General features: G+C 44.3%; 1 protein-coding gene across 6 annotated transcripts in view; it reads right to left on the bottom strand.

The window, feature by feature from the left end:
• Window positions 1-296: 296 nt before the first annotated feature.
• sh3pxd2aa (SH3 and PX domains 2Aa) overlaps window positions 297-18,949 on the bottom strand; it is a 133,138-nt gene continuing 114,485 nt past the window's right edge. For 3 of the 6 annotated variants that reach the window (XM_084004956.1, XM_084004958.1, XM_084004960.1), the window contains 6 exons: window positions 13,763-13,880; window positions 10,416-10,819; window positions 10,305-10,319; window positions 9,737-9,786; window positions 9,196-9,315; window positions 297-8,454 (listed from right to left, as the gene is read on the bottom strand). In XM_084004956.1, coding sequence (XP_083861082.1) covers window positions 6,400-8,454; window positions 9,196-9,315; window positions 9,737-9,786; window positions 10,305-10,319; window positions 10,416-10,819; window positions 13,763-13,880 — 2,762 coding nt within the window. In that variant the 3' untranslated portion in view covers window positions 297-6,399. The remainder of the gene's footprint in view (window positions 8,455-9,195; window positions 9,316-9,736; window positions 9,787-10,304; window positions 10,320-10,415; window positions 10,820-13,762; window positions 13,881-18,949) is intronic. The other 3 variants (XM_084004957.1, XM_084004959.1, XM_084004961.1) reach the window with 1 other exon arrangement.

The raw sequence follows: 18,949 nt of genomic DNA, 5'->3' as shown, positions 1-18,949 counted from the left end.
GAAATATGACCTATTATGCTTTTATCACTTTCCTTTATAGTTTAATGACTACAGTGAGTTTATAGTTTATTGTACATTAAAGACGTCTAAAGGGAGTCACTCTCCCCCACAGAAACTCTGAACAGTTATAAACATCTGATTAAATCCTTCCTTTCTTCTCTAGTACATTAGCATAATACCTGCTCCTCTGCTAATTTCAGTTCAGTAACTCCAGTATCTAGAGCAGGAAGTGACCTCACTGCTCTTCCTCTGCGGCAGCACACGTGTAAGAAATGAAAAGGAGCCGGTGTAAAACAACAAAGATAATCATTTAATATTGTTTCTCTTTTGGGCAATGAGATACAATGTAAACATGTACAAGATACAAAATAAAGGAACAAGACTCAAGTCAAAAGGAAACGGTAGATAAGAAAATGCCCCCGTCTTCAAAAGGAATGCACGTGTGCACGATGTCTCTTATCACACAGGAACCTGGCGGCGGTTTGCACTCGTGTGGCGATGCGTGTCTGGGGTGGAGGTCCATTCTTTGAGGTTGACAGTGGAATAAAGTCTCCTGCGTCTCCTCCTGGCATGTCAAGGAAAACAAGGAGCTTGCGACTGTTAAACACAATAAACAAAACAAAAAAAGTCAAGAGAAATGAACGAATAGCGCCTCCTTTGGTCCAACTGGAGGGCTGCAGTTGTTGTTGTTGCCATGCTGGTACCAGACTGTTTCTGTCAGTCTTCGGGCTTGCAGGTGTTTGATTTGGCACACAGCAGGGCGGTGACATTCCCATCCCATAGATGCAACATCCAGCCCCGTCACACATCCACCTCACCATCCATCACTCCCGACAGCTCGCCAACATGGCGGCGCCCCCACGTCTGCAGCCACGGTGTTCTTGATGAGGACGCCGTTAGCGCTGACTGGTTAATTAAGACACACTGTTGTGCTAATTAAAGACGGGATTAAAGCAGAGACAAAGAAAGTAGCACAGAGACGCAGCTGCAAGCAGCTTGTTCCTCGACACAGCCGGTTTTCTGCAGCTCCCGCTGAAGCCCCCCGGCCCCGTCAACACCCGCCACTCTGTCAGGAAGCTTCACCACGACACAAACAATCAGCATTCCCTTAATCAAAGGCTTGTTTTCTTTTTATTTTAGCCCAAGCCCTACTGCTCTGCTTATAATTCTCTCACTCTCAAACAAAAACGACATATTCATTTAAAAGAAAACCTACAAAATCATCCCCTACGTAGCTGAAACCTGCTCCCACACTCATAGTCAAACTTACTCCTCCAACCTATCAGAACCTCCAGAGCCGGCTGCTGTGGAATTCAGGAGCCCTCTAAAGATTTCTGTCCATTCTGAATATGAAGCTTGTTACATTAGATGTGAACCAACGCTTCAGATCTCATGTTACACTTAAACGACGTTCAATTATCTTCTCAACAAATACAAAAAAAACAAAACAGTGAGACGGGGATTCCACCGTTTGAAGCCAGCCATGCTTATGTCTTAGAAGAAAAGAACATTTTCAACACTGATCTGATCTGGAAGGGGCTCCAGCCAGACGGCCGATTGCTCTTTGCTGTTCTTACTGTTCCTCTGTGAGACTGAGAGAAGCTCCTGATGTGTGAACTCCTTCGTCTCTTGCAAAGCGGCTTCAAAACAGTGAAAACATGTTTGAGATCAGCGCTGGCAGCTCATTAGGCTGTTGAAGGTGTCAGAAGGACTTCCAGTGCCCCCCTCCCAGCTCCTCCCCTACAATCCACTATCTGATCCATCTCCCACTCCCCCCCCCCCCCCCCCAAATCTCCTCCTTGACCTCCACATTCTCTTCTCCTTAGTGCACCTGCAAGCAATCCATCTCATCATGCAAACACACACCCAGCTATCTGAAGCGCTCCCCCGGGACCGGGCTGCTCGGCTGCATCGAGGAAGGAGAGTGATGATGACGTAGAGGAAGTGAGTCGGGGAGGAAGTCCTGCCTGAGAGGCATTTGTCAAACTAAAAAGGAGGGCTGCGGGATATGTCGGCAAACTCATACACTTCCTCCGATGTGAATGTCTCCTCCTCCTCCTCATCCTCATCAAGCGTGTGCTGGTGTGAGTCTGAACTTCCTGCGTGCATCTGATGGTGACTGCCGTGATTGAAAACGAAGCCTGATTCTTAAAGGAACAGTTGGACATTTTTCGGAAATACATACTTTCTTGCAAAGCCACGGAGGAGCAGGTTGATACCACGCTCATGTCTGGATGCTAAACACAAAGCTAAAGCAGATGGTTAGCTTAGCGCTGCCGAGACACTGGAAACGGGTAGACCTGCTTCTGTCCAAAACTCATTAATATCATATGCTCTTCTCTGTTTGATCCAAACAAAAAGCAAAGAATAAAAAGAAAAGTGGTGGTTTATGGGGTTTATCTCCTGGACTATGTCCAGTGTTCAGCAGTTAGGGGATCTATGGACAGGAATTGAAGAGAATAGTAATCAGCACGTGGTTTTGAGTGTTACATCTGCATACAGAGCCGGCCACCGTCTTTCTACCCAGAAGGGACAAACCAAACGCTGGTTCAGGATAGGGCCATTTGAGTTTTCACCACCGTACACACCGGCATGTTAACAGGAGCGCCGGGGAGGTGGAGGATGTCATGTGACTGGAACACACACACCACGATCATCCCATTCTGTCCACGCAGAGGCCTCTGTTGCGAAGAGGATCAAACTCACAAAGAACACAAGACTTTACTGGTCTCTCCAAGCTAGCGACGGGACGATAGAGGATGTAGAACCCCGATAAAAAACCAGAAGATACTTTGATTGTGGTGAATTTCCATTATTGGGATAATCGTAAATATCGTACCAAGTACAAAAAGGCTAGTTTGCCGTCATGGTAGAGAAGTGAAATTTAAAATATATATATATATATATATAGGATAAAAGAAATTCAACAATGTTTTCATCCTTCAATATTGGAGGGAGCCCTTATGATTTATGATCATCTTATTCAAGATTATTATTCCAGTATTCCAGTATGTTTAGGTGAGTTTTATTTTCTTATATTTTGAGGATACATTTGCAACAGTGGCCTCTGGGGTCACAGAATGCCCAGCCAGCAACACCAGCTGCTGGCTGGGCCGGCTGGTAACTGTGATTGTTGAAGGCAGCAGAGCAGTTATGTGCTCTCGTTGTTTTCTAATGTTGTCCCATGAGCCGAAACACAGTCCAACTCTACAACTCAGCACTGGAGAGTTCAGTCACTTTCACGTTACTTTTAGCAATTAGTTTCTAATTAGTGTGATGTTTTTAGAAACAGATCTCAGGTTTGACTTGATCCAGACTTCAGCTATAAGGATGGTTAGCACGTGATGTCACCTGGAGCGCGTGGATCATGTCTGCCTGCGGCGGAGCAAAGAGACAAATACATTTTTTTCTATTTTGGGCCTACATCCTGGAAGTTGATGGATTGAACTGAAATGGCCTCTTGTTCACGCCCGACGGCGTTTCCAAAATGTCACCTTTGGCCGTGGTGATTGATGGGGAAACGCCTGACAATCGGTGTAGGTGGAGAGAGCACACACACTCGAAAAGAAGAAGAAGAAAAAGAACACAAAAAGAAGAAACTATGAAAATTCCATTCAGGCACGAACGTGACAGCTGGGAGCAGGGCCGCTGAGGCCCCTGATGATGGGCCCATGACTCTCGTCTGTGAACAAGACCCCAGATGGCTGTAATGTCAACACAGAGGGGCCCGTCCTGTTTGTGCCATGCTGTTCACTAAACCCCCGAGGCAGGAGGGCACAGATCCTCATGCTCGTTCTTAGAGAGTCCATCGTGTCTGCAGACAACGAGCAACTTTTCCATCTGCTCTTTAAGATCTGAGTCCAAATGACGGGAAAGCTCATGACTGGCAGTTTGACTTGTTTCCTCTCGTTGAAGCATGATGGGTTTCTTATCTATTGCACATTTCCTGGCGGGTAGAATTTGGGCACAAAAAAAGCATGAATTACGACCCAGCTAAAAGTATGCCTCACACGGAACCATTCCTTTGCTATCTCAGCCAAGTCATTTCAGATCAATCAAAAGAAGCAATATGCAATAATAATAATAATATAATAATAATATGCGCTGGAGCGAAATGTACAAAGTGATTTTACACATTTACATAATGCCTTCGTCTGGATGGGGAGGACAACAAACACCCAAAATGTTATTATTGATATGGTTTGATTTTGTAAAATGAATGCAAATACCTCACATATTTGACTCAAAGATGATATTTGGGATTTTTTGGTAGACTGCTGGCTCAGCATTTGACATATTAAGGGGCCAATTTGTTTAACAATTAGAATCTGTGTGAAGCAGTAATATCTTGTGTGGGGAATGAGCTGAAACAGCAATAAGATGGAAAACTATTCATAATAAATATGCATACAATCTGGCATTATGTAAAGCACAATAAAGATGAAGGAAGGGCCCATGATTTGCTAAAGTTGCAGTTCACAGCATGAAGTTTTTTTTTTTTAATTTTCAAAAGAAAATAAAAATAAATAAATTATTGCCCGATGTAAAACGAGTGCTACAAATTATTTTAGCTGCACTGAGATTTCAAAAAGAAAGAAAGCAAAACAAATCGATACAGTTTTTGGTGAGAATCACTGACCAGCAGTGCATTTCTTATTGCACTGAGGTAGGACAGCCGGTCATGTTGTAGTACTTTGGACTGCCCACACGAGGTCGCTATATGTCAGATTCTAGTCAAACTGTCACATACAGAACTCATGACAGAGAGAAATTAAATAATTACAAAAATAAATAATATGCTGAGTATTTACTGCACCTTCACATTAATGCACCATAAACAGGTTTAAAGTGCACTAAATCACAAAACAGAAGCGCTTCGTTCCTCATTATTGCCACTGTGTATCACTGAGTAACAAACCGACAAACAAACAAATATGGTGCTAAAATAGACAACTGTGATCTAGCAGGTACGGTACTATGTTACTGTCCAGCAGAAACAGATTGAAAAGTTAGTGTTCAGCTTTCATCAGAAAATGTATTTAAGCAGTCTTGAACATCAGACATCTCCATCCTAATATTGTTTACATTCTCACATTTCACGTTTGCATTTGTGAGGATCATTTCTAATATGTGTCGGTGATTGTTACGATCTAACTTGAATCAATTGCTTCCAGTTACTGATTTCTCTATTTCAGTTCAGAAAGCTGTTACTGTAAATAAATAGTAAAATCACAAAAAGTAGCCAATGAAATGACATTTGTCTTTGGTTTGATCACATTTTGGGATAATTGCTATGCAAATATGTCCCTGGGATTCAATTATTTCTTGGTATTTCCAGTACTCATCCGACATTCTGCAACAGCAGTACTATATGTGTAAAAAACGAAATATATACAAAATCAAATGTTCCCGGAGCTAAAAGCACTGCGGTCCACCTCCACTTCTGTGACCTCACCTTTAAGGTCATTAGTTCCCACGATATGTGGTGCTTTTGTTCTGGAGAGCAAGGTACAAGTTCTCCCTTTGATTTCCCAGGAAACTAGAACATCCCACAGTTATTTTCACAGTTTTTAAATACATTTGTTATTCCAGAGAATTACATCTGGGATGAAAAGCATGAATATTAACAATTTTAAATCTGTCAGTGTTTTAACTTTTCAAATTCCAGGCTGTCGTTGGAAACCAGATGTCACAAGAAAGCAGAAATAATTCTCTAAAGAAGACCCGCACCAACACAAAACATGAACAATGAAACAAAATAAAACATTAGGAGATTAAAATGATGACTTAAAGCAAATTAATTCTCTGGTGACTGATTCACTAAAGTCTCTATTTTTCTTCCTTTTAATCTGTGTTGGATCAATTACTCTAGATAGAAACTTTGTTTGCACTCAAAAGTGGAGCTCTTCATTGGCTATGGGAACACTCCTGGGCGTGTTCATTGGCCTATGGCACTCTTCAATGATTTGGTTGGTTGATTTAACGTTTTGTCATTCACCATTTAGGACCTCAAATACAAAAGGCACTTATTGGCCATCGGAGTCAGTGATGGGCAGGAATGTGCGAAACCTTGACCCCGCTCAACAAACTGTGTCAGGTGATGCAGACCCCTTTTAAAGAGGTCGTTGCTCCCATTCACACCATGTTACATCTCAAAGACACGGTCCTCTTCCAATCATTTCTGTCTCTCATTCCAAGCCCAAATATTTGAAATCTTTACACTCACAATGTTCGTATACATTTTAGTAAACCAGCACTAAAAGTGTCTGTCCTCAGATTCTTTCTTTTTACATCAATGTATATCTTCAAGGACATATTGCTTACAGGAGATTAACATTCTTATGAAGGGATGCCACCGATGTCCTTGGAGACATCTAAAAAGGGGGACGGACGTGGGGTTTATTTTTTCCGCTCCAGGTAGTTGGAGGGGACCCAGCCCTTGCGGGGCAGCAGGCTGTCCTGCACCTGGCAGTACCACCATCCATTGGGGTTTCTCTCCAACACCTCCAGACAGGTGCCCTCAGTGAAGCCCATCGTCTCCTCGTCACCACGGTAGTCGGCGATGGACACGTACACGTCCCGGCCAAGGTTGTTGTGGATCAGCTGGCTCTTCTCTATGGGCTTGGGTCGGACTGTGGACACGGGGATGCCATTGCGTTGATTAACTCTGCTCAGGGCGTCCTGGACGTTGCTCGTGCTGAACGCGCTCCCTGACGATCCCAGGCTGGAACGCTCGACGGGCCTGGTCTGACTCTCAACCACAACATGCGGTCGCACGGTACTGAAGGAGGCGTTCCGGCGGACGCCAAGAGTGGCTGAACCGGAGCCGTAGTGATCACTCCTGCCAAAGGAGTCATTTCGCCTCAGAGAGCCTGTCATGTAGTGGCCGTCCTTGGACGGCTGTGTTGTGGTCACAAACACGGACTGAGGCCTCACTGCCACCTGGCGGACCCCGTTCCGCATCCGAACACCTCCATTTACCATCCCGGATGGCTTGGAGAAGCCACCGGGGGGCTTGGAAGGAATCGGCGGCGTGTTCCTTCTCAAGCCCTGATGCTGCTGCTGGTTCAGACCCTGAATGTTGATGTTATTGAGGGCCAGAACATGTTGCTCATTCTTTTCCAGGCTGTTGGACTTACTCCCACCACTCCCATGTCCATCTAGGTCTAATCCAGCTGTATCGCTCACTTGTCTGACAGGCTCCAGGTAGTACGAGGGCGCCCAGCCCTCCTCGGATCCCCAACGAATGTACCACCAACCACTCTCCTGCTTCTCCAGAATCTCAACCTCCACCCCAGCCGGAAAGCTGACCTCTGAGTCCTGGACCTTCTTATAGGTGTCCAAGGAGCGGTAGAGATTGGGGCCTTCCACCTCTGAGTCTCCACGGCTCCCTTTGGAGTAAACCGACGAGAGATCCGAGGTGCTGCGTGAACACATCGAGTCCTCTGATGAGATGACCGAGGCTGTTTCCGAGTCGTCACCACGACTAGGTTTGAGGCTATGTGGCCGATACTGACTTGTAGGCCTCAGCTGCCGTCTCAAAGAGCAGATGTCCATCCTCTCAGGACTCTGGGGCTCTGATTTGGTCAGGAGTGGTTTAGGTCTGACAGAAGGCTTGGGCCTGGTTGAGGGGCTCTGACCTATTCTCTGCTCCACATCCCAGCTGAAGGCAGGACCCTTCTTGGGGCCTCTGCTCAGCTCATCTGATGAAGAGTGGGGGCTGTTGTCGTGTGACCTGATATCCATGTGCCTGCCCAGGGTCTGGCTTCTCCGGTTCATCTCTGGTGTCATGGTCTTCATGGGTCTGCCAGCTAAAGGTGAGGATCCGGACGGTTTGCGTGGGACTGTGGAAGAATGGTAGCTCCTCGGGGAGTTTGGCTCACTGGAACCTTTGACTGAAGTTCTTTCAACACCACTGCTTGGCCTGAAGCCGTCATTCTCATAGATACACTCCTCCTTTGCCATTTCCTCTACGGACCTGAAGGAAGCTCTTCGATGGGTGAACACAGGGGAAGCCTTGCAGATGGGAGGAGATGCCTTGCTGACAGGAGGGGACGCCTTGCTGACAGGAGGGGACGCCTTGCTGGAGGGAGGGGAGCTGCGGTACTTGTCGCCGACCACGCCGCTGATCTTGGCATCCAGGGGGCGCTCATCCTTTCGGGAATCTGTTTCCAATTCACCTTCGCATCCAACTGCGGGAATGTCATATTCCGGTTCCTCGTAGACAGGCTTGCTGGGCAGCTCAGAGGCTTTAGAGTTAGCTGGAGGTGGAGCCTCTTCAGACTCTTGCTTTTTGACAGGTGGAGCTGGGGGTGGGACTTTGGGCCGGGTCAGGGTGCTGGTCCGACGGCTCAGATTGGGCTTTTTACGCTTGTCGATGTAGGAACATGGGGCCCAGCCCTCCATCTCTCCAATCTGCACATACCACCAGCCACCAGGGTTCTTCTCTATCACCTACACAGTGAGACATGGGAGGACAGAAGCTGAATCAAAAAGATTTCTTTCTTTAAATTTGGCAACATGCTAAACACTGAAATAGTTTAGACGATCAGATGATCCAAGACATGCCATTATTACGTCTGTTATTTGGCCCCAATCACACTGAGACGAGATGCTTCAAAAACATCACTAGGCAACGTGTGTCAGATGTGTGTTGGATTCAAGCAGAATGACAAATGAATGCACAAAATACTGAAAGAATATATAATTAATCGTAAATAAAAAGGCTAATATCAATCTTTTAACTGCATTTGCCGTTGTGATTATGTAGTAATGCTCGCCTCGCTTGATTTGCTTGGCTGTCTGGACCAAATGTGACAGTGACCAGCAAGTGCCTCTCCTGAAAAAAATATTTTAACTTTTGCAAAACCGCCAAAAAAGAATGGCGCACGATGCAAGAGAGGAGCGCTGACCAGGTAGCAGAACAATATGGTTTTAAAAAATGGTTTACAGTGATGAATGTCGGTGTGATTGGACCTTTTCAGTCAACGTTAACACACCTTCTAGAAATGTCAACATAAGGGAAGAAAATCTTCAAGGAATCTATGTTGTTATCTTATTCTGTCTACGTCATCACATTCAAACACAAATCTCTGTATTGCATCTCTCCTGTCCGTCTGTCTGTCTGTCCGTCTGTCTGTCTGTGAGCCCTGATTGTCTAATCACAGCCACACCACTGCAGATCCAGCCTCTTACATCAGCCTTTTGTCCTCCACGGAAACTGATGCCATCAGAGATGGAGGACTGGAAGTCTGCTATAGTGTAATACTCTGCTTCCACAGCAGGGGGCTCCGGTGGCTTGGGTAACTGGAAGCCCTGCACAGCAAAGGGGAAAGATGTGTGCAGCCATCACTACAGCAACTGACTAGGTCTTAAGAATGGCTAAGACATAAAGGAGACACCTATCACTTTAAGATATGTTTTATGGCTGCATGTAATATAACAACATAACAATAACAATATACAATATACACATATAGTATTAAAGTGTAGGCATTGGTTTGATTCAGATTCAGATCACTTATGTTTGTGTTGTTACTGTGCTTTAATGGTTGCCATGCCATCTCTCACAGTTATCTGGGAGCTAATTAATAATCTCTGTTTATGTCGTTTTGTTATTTGCTATATTTGTACTGCTTTTAAATAGTTCTTTTAACACGATTGACTGTGATCAAGTGTAGTTCTTCAATGCCGACATTTTTCTGTTGAACATGAAATCATATTAAAGAACAATTACCAGGTTGGCTTCTCTTCGTGGGGGAGGTTTTTGTCTCAGATTTGGAGATCCTGATCAACAAGAAACATAAACACGTCATTAAAAAATATTTGCAATGCTCTTAGCCTGCTATTCACCCAACACTCAAGAACCAGGGGTGAGATGTGTGCCTCGTTCCTGAGAATCACTTATACTTATTAATGGCTGGCAGTCCAGACGTCTGCCACAGCGTCATTGAGTGTTCATCTCCTCGCTTCAACCCAACAGCAAGAAGTGCGGTTAACTGCACTATCAATAACATTTCCAGGGAAACCTATTATTTCCTGGACCAAACACTCAGTTTGGATATATGTATGCAACAAAAGTACTTGGTTATTGAAAGCAAAATGTCCCGTAAGTACTTGCGCAACATAAACTCAAGAATGAGGCATAAACACAATGCTATAAGGATCAAAAGCTAGCAAACAAACATTCTTGTGAGTGAAATGGAAATCCACACCAAACCACCAGAATTCCATGTTAAATACGCTCACAGATTAGTGTGACAAGGATTAGATTATACCACCACCATTGAACTCAGGTAGCTTACCTTTAGCACCAAAGCCTACACAAAAGGAAAATGACACGTCTTAATGTCTCCTCCTCCTTCTCTCTATAGCAATGCAATGCATTTACTGCTCAACTGTCTCCGAACACTCACCTATTTCCACTCTATGCGGTGCCACTCTCGCCACAGCTGGTGACCCTGGCTCGCCCCTCCCTTTACTTTCATTCAGGGCATGGCTCGCTGCTATTCCCAGACATGGACTGTTGGTGTCCCGGCCGGCGCTCAGCCTCCTGCCCGTCTCAGCGTTGATTTCAGAGTTGTAGGGCATAGGCAGGCTGATCTCACTCTTGGAGATGTGGCGCTCTGGCGTGGTGCTACCCTCCCCATCCGTCTGGATGTCCTTCTCGCTGACCGACTTCTTTTGCAAGAGGTTACTGATCTCCATGATATTGCCGATAATCTCCACGGGGCCTGTCAGGGTCTTCTTGCGAGGGGAGAAGTCTTCTTTCACCTTTTTCAAGTAGGAGGCAGGAGCCCAGCCCTCTTTCCCCAAGTATCTGTGTGGGTAGAATCCACAAAGAGCGATGGTTAATAGTATATCTTGTTGAATTGAACTTTTATTTGATGGGGCACTCCTCCAAAATCAGTAGGAGATTGAACCATAGGCTGACCAACCAAATGGAATAAAAAAATTATATAAAAGTAAAATAATATCCAATTTTCTTGAAATCAAACCATGAGCATTATGAATGAGTTAGTGTTATTGGCTGATTATCTGGCAATAGGAATGTGCTTTTCTGTGTGATAAGAGTGTGTGGATGAAGCATCACGTGGCTCGATTTGACTTTTTAAAGGGGCCATATTATGAAAAACAGGTTTTCTCTGGTCTCTACACCTATAAACTGGTCCTCCCTGAGCCTGTCAACTCCCAGAATGAGGAAAACAAGCAATTCCTGCATGGTCTCCGTAGCCCACCCTCTGGTAAAACGGTGCTCCAACAGGCTGTTCAGATTCAGCTCCTTTCGTTACATAACTCGGGGGCACGTGTCCAACAGAGCACGGCGGTCTGGGTCTGGTCTCTTGCGTTTCATTTTTACGGCTACGGTCCATGTTAGCTTCTATGTGTGTGCTAACCACTTCACATCGGACTGCTTCAGCAACCAGGGTCAGTACAAAGCTGGCTTTGCCTCGACACTGACCCTCGTAAAAGGATCTGTCCCAACCATATGGGGCCAGCAACATCACCTGAGCCACATAGGCGAGCCATAGCGATACATCCACGTAAACATTGCCGCACGCTGCCGTAGTGTTGCCGAGCTCATTAGCATTTAAAGGTGTAGGCACAGAAACAGTCTGTTCTCAGCAGAGCTCATTTGAGCAACTTTTAGACAGCTGAAATTCAGGACCATGAATGGGTTTGGGGCAATGCATATCGAATACAGTGTTGTTGGACTCCTGACAGCTGTGTGAAATTGAGGAAAAACTGTATAATATGGGAACTTTAAGAAGCTGGCTTGTTCGCTAGCTAGCTAATTAGCTTTGTAATTCCATGCTACAGTTACTGCAAAACATAAAAGGCTCCACAGTCGAAATGCTGAGCTCATTGAAATGCTGACTGCCCTTTCAATTAGCTCATGCTAAGGCTAATCACTAACTACTAATGCAGTGATTCTCATGATTATGCTTTGGTAAGTGCTACCTGCCTGTTAGAGTAACAAAATACAATTTAAACTCTTGTAAACATCTGTGGATTTACATGCAAGGCTGGCATATATGTATGCTAATGATAAGCATTAGCATCAATCAACAAAACTACTAATTACCCATATACTTTGTTTTTCAGCTTTACAATATGGGATTGATATTAGTTGGTTCATAAATAATATTGTTCAGGAATAAACAACTGCATTTCCAAATAAGATCCCGTGTATTGAAAAACAGACCGAAATATAATTGTTGTGACGAAGACGCAGCCAAAGGCAAGTAAACAGACTCAATAATATATGCAACGAGACTCTGCTCCCCCACATTTCAACATTCATTGTTTAGCTAAATGAGTCATTTTGGAGTGCTTTGTGAAACGTTTCCAAATGCAACTCTGTGAGTCCTTCGCCTCGAGGTGGGCCATTTTCTGCTCAGTAGAGATGTGATCATTTCTGCTTCCTGTTGCAGGGACTCAACAAGGAGTCCCCATAACAGAGCCCCATGGACCCTGGACCTTTCTGGATAAAAACGCCCCCCTGGGAGTAGTATGGCTCATCTGGAGTTTTACTTCCTGTTGGACAACATGCTCTGCAAGACTTATTGAGAGCTAGTCAATGTTAGTTGTATAGACATGTATATCATAAAGGATCACTGTGTATGTCCCTGTGTAAATGTTATAGTAATAGGATAAAACTGTGGAGAGCCCCAAAAAGCCTTCTCTCAATGAGCAGTGATGACGACCAACAATGGGACTGCTCTCCAAGGACTCACTTTGAAATTGCATTAAAATAAACTAAATTTGGAGTTTGCTCATTTAGCCGCTCAGTGTTGATGAACTGAGCACCTTTTCATGCAGGGTTCACAGCAAATGCAAAGTGGATTTTTTGCTACAAAAACAAGAATAGAGGCAAATAGAAGCCAGGCAAATTCAAATATTTAAACTTGAGCGAGAGGTTCACGTAACCCGGTGACATAAAAGCATATAAGGCTTTGAGATTCTCCTCCTGTTGTCCTGACATTGCTGAATCAGAAATGGAGTCTGTGGTCCACCAGAAGTATAGATAGTAGCTCACATTAGTCCAGAGACCAGACCAGACTATGTGGAGAAACCAGAGACTGTCTGTGGTCCCCCAGAGGTCTAGATAGTAGCTCACATTTGTCCAGAGACCAGACCAGACTATATGGAGGAACCAGAGACTGTCTGTGGTCCAAACAACAAGGTTGCTGTGGTATTCATGTCGAGATGTTGAGTGTTGATGTTGGAACAGCTACAGTGCTAGCATAGCCTAGCACCCATCAATCCAGACTCAGCATTTTAAAATGTGTCTGCTCATAGTCTTGCAGAATACAAAGCATGTCTACAGACTTTTAGTTAAAAATGAAATCACCATCATTATGTTGTTATTTCAGTATCCCTTTTATCTGTTTATTGTAATTAAATCACAGCTAAATAGTTTATTCTGGGTTCATCCAGCTGTAGTAAACCAGCCGATGTGTGTATTACTATTCACAGTGAATCCAGCTTGGTGAAATCCACCGAGCACCTCTGGATGATGTTCTAAACTCTGGCAGGACGGTGTTTGGTTTCCTGGTGTATCTGGGACTTCACATGTCCAAAGCATCAAAAGTGGTGATTTCAGCCACGATGGATGAAACCTCGTTGGTGTGTACTTGGAGGTAAGCCCCGCCTCCTCCCCAGTGCGTCTAGCGTGAGTGAATAAACACAAATGATCTGGCAGTCCAACTCTGCTTAGTGTTTGGTGTGAACACACTTTTAGTCACCAGCATTTACTCACCTGATGTACCACCAGCCCTCCAAGTTCTTCTGGATGACCTCCACGGTGACCCCTTTCTCAAAGCTGACCTCATCCTTCCCTTGACTGGCGTGCGGCTGTATCGTCATGTATTTTTCCTCTGGAGGTGGAGAGTAGCAGAATGGGTGAACTGTTATCATTAAGCAGATGTACATTGAGCTTTGTATAGTTGACATCTTTCCAGAGGGTCTTATGAGGGAAATAATGGCAAGTGTGACCTAAAAGCTCTGACTACTTCCAACCCTCTTCAGCCACTGACGGCCACTCTGCTCTCACGCTCTGCTGGTTCTTCCAAGACCCTGAAGGGAAGGAAACTCTACGATGGGCTTAGTGGGGAGCATCAGAAGTTTAAAGGATATTCTAGATGCCGAGGCAAACGATGGGCGCAGAGGAGGAGACAAGGGAGTGGCAGATGGATCAGACCGAAGGAGGAGGAAGGATCTACACATCGACACAACACGATATGAGCTAGACATGAGAACGTAGGTGGCTGGATGCAACAAGGAAGGGTGAAGGCGGGGCTGATCCCTCAGAGGGCGGTGTGCTTATTCATCTGAATACATGCTTCCAATAGGTGCGGTAGTCGGCCCAGACAGCAGGGACTCCAGTTCCTCTGCTGTCATCACAGAGCAGCTGAGGTCAATACTGTGGAACAGAGTGGAAAGTGGACCGTTCACAAAGTGTGTGTATGTGTCTGACGTGTGTCTGACTGTGTGTGTCCAGATGGATATGGATTAATAAATGGAATGGCTGAACAAGGATGTTGTGATCTTGGGTTTTTGTTGAGTTATTTCCTGTTTTATTTTAAAGTTCTCTGCCTCTTGTATCTGGTGCTTGCTTGACTTTCCGTCCTTGTCATTTTCCCTCCTTTTTTTCTGTGCATCACCTGTGTTGTTCTCATCTCGTCAGCTGTGCTCCGTTCCCTTTGTTTCCACCAATCAGTGTTCAGCCTGCCCCCATGTCTGCCCACCTGTGTCTTGCTGTCTCATTCTTTTCTTGTGTATTTAGTTGCTGGCCCCAAGGCCTGAACACCTGAACCCTTTGGGACTGGACTGATGTCACCTGGTAAATAGTTGAGCGTGAGAGGCTATGAGGCTTGAAATGGTATAAATACAAGTAGGACAGCACTCCACATGTCATGTTACTTTGATGACATGAAAACATGTTCTCTACATCGGTGCATTTTTATTTTGAATTTGTAACTGCCTGATTTGGACATTTCCAGGCCCTTGCCTTATAAGATGAGAAGTTATTGTCAAATATTATTTTTAATTGTTTTAGTTAAAACAGCTTAAAAAAAAGAAAAATTACAATACATGGAAAAATCCATTATACAAATATATATAGCCAATTTCTCTGATTTGAACTGTTTTGTCTTCCCTGGTGTTAACAGTCACAATCTGCTGTACATGATGGCCCTCTGTGAAAGCTCAGAACACTATTGGACCTCGGCCTCGTGTGAGACGCCGCCCTGCAGACCACACAGTGAAGTCACTCTGCCGTCAGTAGCCAATCAACAACCACCAGAGACGTCAAGACACCCTGACCCGGCGTTGTGTCGCAGTCAAAGAGAGATGTGCTGTAATTTAATTTGAGTCCCGAGTTTTATTGTCAAGATTTGGGGATCACGGCCTGTCTTCTTTATGAAGCAGAACGTTAAAGTCTGTGTCAGCAAACAGGCTGCAGAGTATACACCGCTCCCTCCCATTAGCAAATTACATCCTATGGGAACATAAATCCTACATGATCGCTCTTTGCTTTTGTCCTTTGCCAGTGCTACTAAATCAAATGGTATCTAAGTGTCTGAGCAGAGCTGTAAAACCTCACTCACACGCTTCTTATCGCTAGCAAAGCAATGCATTATCAGGCAGCGACAGTTGCGTCTCCGTTCACAAAGCAAACAAGGGGGAGAGTGGGAATGAGAACAGGACGGAGGTGCAAAGAGTGGCATTCGAGTGGGTCAAATATTAGCAGATAGAATTTGTTGTCTTAACTTTCTGGCACTCATACATTCTCCCCAGCAGCAAATCCAAGCCATGAAACGAACAGAGACCAGTCCTGTACCTGCCTATAGTGGTGTTTGGTTGAAGGCGAACTGAAGCACAGTTGACCCGAGAACAGAGACGTAGTGCAGTAATTGGACGTCGATATGTCAACAGACAGTAATACAGTCAGACAGTGAAGAGTAGGGATGAATGGAAAGGTTGGAATATCCACAAAAGCTAAGTTTGACATGACTCCAGTTCAGCAGCAGCTACACTTTTCATGGTGAGACTATTTTGGGTGGTGGAAAGAAAGCTCTTGGCCCAAGAGCTGTTGGCTCATTGCAACGTACCAGTAACACTCGCAGCCATGTGGAACTCCTCTAAAGTGTGGCTTTATCAACAATGTCTAAGTTTACATGCTCAAAATCTCCAGTTTTTAGCCCTATTTGCAGAAAGATGATATTCCTACTATGCTGTTTACACGGCTAACGATAATTGATGTTCCACCGCTGCTCCACTCTATATGCAGCTGTGCAGACTACTTGATCGGCCGTGCAAACACAGCTCTTTGCTGCTGGTGTCTGAGTCCTCCATAATGTTTAATATTAGGTGTTTTTATTCTTCCAGACAGAAATGTGGAATTGCTTGCATCTCTGCAAACTGTTGGTGGGTTGGTTTTTGTTCAACACGACGACCTTGCATGTTTTCATCTGAACAGAAGAAGAATAAAGCCTCGGATATCCAAACAGAATAGGCTGTTTACATGAAACATAGCACACTAATATTGCACTATTTTTCTGAATAGTAGTGTGTGTAGTCTATCAGCCCCTCAATTTTTGATACTAGCTGTCATTTCCATTTGTCATGTGAGCAGACTGTCTCAGCGTTTGAGTTGATTGGAGGCTGATCGAGGTCACTTCTGGCCTCCTAATGAAGAAGTGAGAGCAGCTTGTTTGCTGAAACTTCGACCAAAAGGTTTGAGGATTTGGCCACCATGACCATATTTCCTGTTTTTCATATTTCCGGTGGCTTGTAATTACATCAGCGATGCTAAATCATGCTAACATGCATGGCGATAAATATTGCAAGTCAGTTGTGCCTTGAGGGGTCTGCATGTTGGCTTTCATTCAGTAGGTGTATGTAACGTTGTTATGACAGGAAAGACATGGCAGCATGGACAGATGACCTGCTAGGGAGGCCCAGAGGAAAACGAGCTGGTGGCCCCTATGTCCCCCTATGAATGGGGGCCCAGCAACATGTAATTCTAAAATGTAGGAATGAAGGTCTTGAAACTCGATTTTGACACTGGGGCTTGTTGTAGCCGGTGACTCATCCACCCCGCTCTGTCGAGGTCCAGGTCTGTGTGATTAAAACCAGTCCACTGATTGGGCTGCTGTCCCACTTTCACACTTTCCACCCGCTCATTCAGGCCAAACCTCAGTGTTGTGGGAGACATATCTAGTGGGATAACATTCCTGCAGGCACTGTTCCCCGAAGCTGCTTCATATGCTTTAGTTTCAGTGGAGCAATGAGAACAGTGACTCTTTAATACTTCTACTTGGACTTGGGACAAAGTTTGGGACCAGCTGGGACGTCCGCTTGTCTACTGCTATTCTTCCCCACGAAACCAAACGTTACGGTGTGTGTACCCTGTCCTGCACAGAAACAGATTCCACTATTATTCCTAATATGACAATATTCTGAATTTTGATCATTCAAATCTTGTCATGCAAACATTAAAATTCTATTTGGGCATTCTGAATATTATATATTCTGAAGCATTTTCAGGTTAAGACATGATATGTTGATATTATCTAGATTTTAGCAGCATTCTTTGGACGTGTATAAGTACATCCAGAATGTGCTTTTTATGTCACTTTGTGACACGTCCTCTTTCCTGTTGAGGTCCAGCTCTGTGCGTTGGACACAAACCAACTAGCAGAAAAAAAGCTGCAGTAGAGATGGACGCCCAAAAGGACAAACACACTTACTTTTAAGCATATGAAGGACTTGGCTGTCAGCAGGTTTTTGGATATGTAAACTGGAATATTAATTTTCATCACCCATGTAAACAGCTGAGTAGGAATATTGTCATTTTAAGGAATAAGGGCAAAATACGTATAATATATAATATTTGGTGTAAACAAATCCGTGTGTGTTTTTAGAAGGAGCAAGTTGTTTTTACATGAATATACTTGTACAGTAGAAGTGACGAGACACAGTTTGACCCTGTCACCTGCTGGTCCATGCAACACTATGATGATGAAAAACATCCTGGAACAGCTTCCAAAAACATTAGAACTACAAGGCCTCGGTCTGAAGCCTGACTAAGCCTGAAACCAGACAGATGCCTCATTGAGAACATTTTAATTGAAAAGCGGCGACTCCCCCCCCCCCCCCCAACAAAGTGTGTTTTCTCAGACATTGACTCATGTTTCTCTTTCAGCATTAAAGCAATAATGACTCGGCAACACCATGGAGAACTTGCCAAATGCTCAAATTCAAAAGCAGGCAAGAAAAAAATCTCTCCTTCTTTTTTGTAAATAATTACAAGCAAAATACAAAAGTCAAACTTTAATTAAACAGCAACACAATCATTTATGTTCACATGCTCAGTGGCCGTCAAGGTTGGTGTGTACGTGGTGCGGGAGCAGAATAACCTTAATTATCCAAATCCATTTAACGCAGTCCAATTATTGTGCCGCTCTGAGAGAGCTGAAGAGCATTTTATGTTTGATGGAGAGAGATTTGAGATTTAACTGTCAGGGCTGACTCATGGCGCCAAATAAGCTGGGAACAAAACAAACGTTAGCTTTAGGCAACAAAAGGCACATTAGCTTTAGGCAACAAAACGGACGTTAGCTTTAGGCAACCAAAGGCAAGTTAGCTTTAGGCAACAAAACGAATGTTAGCTTTAGGCAACAAAAGGCACGTTAGCTTAAGATAACAAAAGAAACATAAGCTTTAGGCAACAAAATGAACGTTAGCTTTAGGCAACAAAAGCCACATTAGCTTTAGGCAACAAAAGGCACGTTAGCTTAAGACAACAAAAGGAACATTAGCTTTAGGCAACAACATGAATGTTTTCTTTAGGCAACAAAAGGCACGTTAGCTTTAGGCAACAAAACAAACGTTAGCTTTAGCTAATTCAACCTTGTGGCGCAAGTTGAGACACAAGCGATTG

This window comes from Eutrigla gurnardus (genome assembly GCF_963514095.1).
Source record: "Eutrigla gurnardus genome assembly, chromosome: 3".
Taxonomy (NCBI): Eukaryota; Metazoa; Chordata; class Actinopteri; order Perciformes; family Triglidae; genus Eutrigla; species Eutrigla gurnardus.
This window is presented reverse-complemented; position numbering and strand designations above follow the sequence as displayed.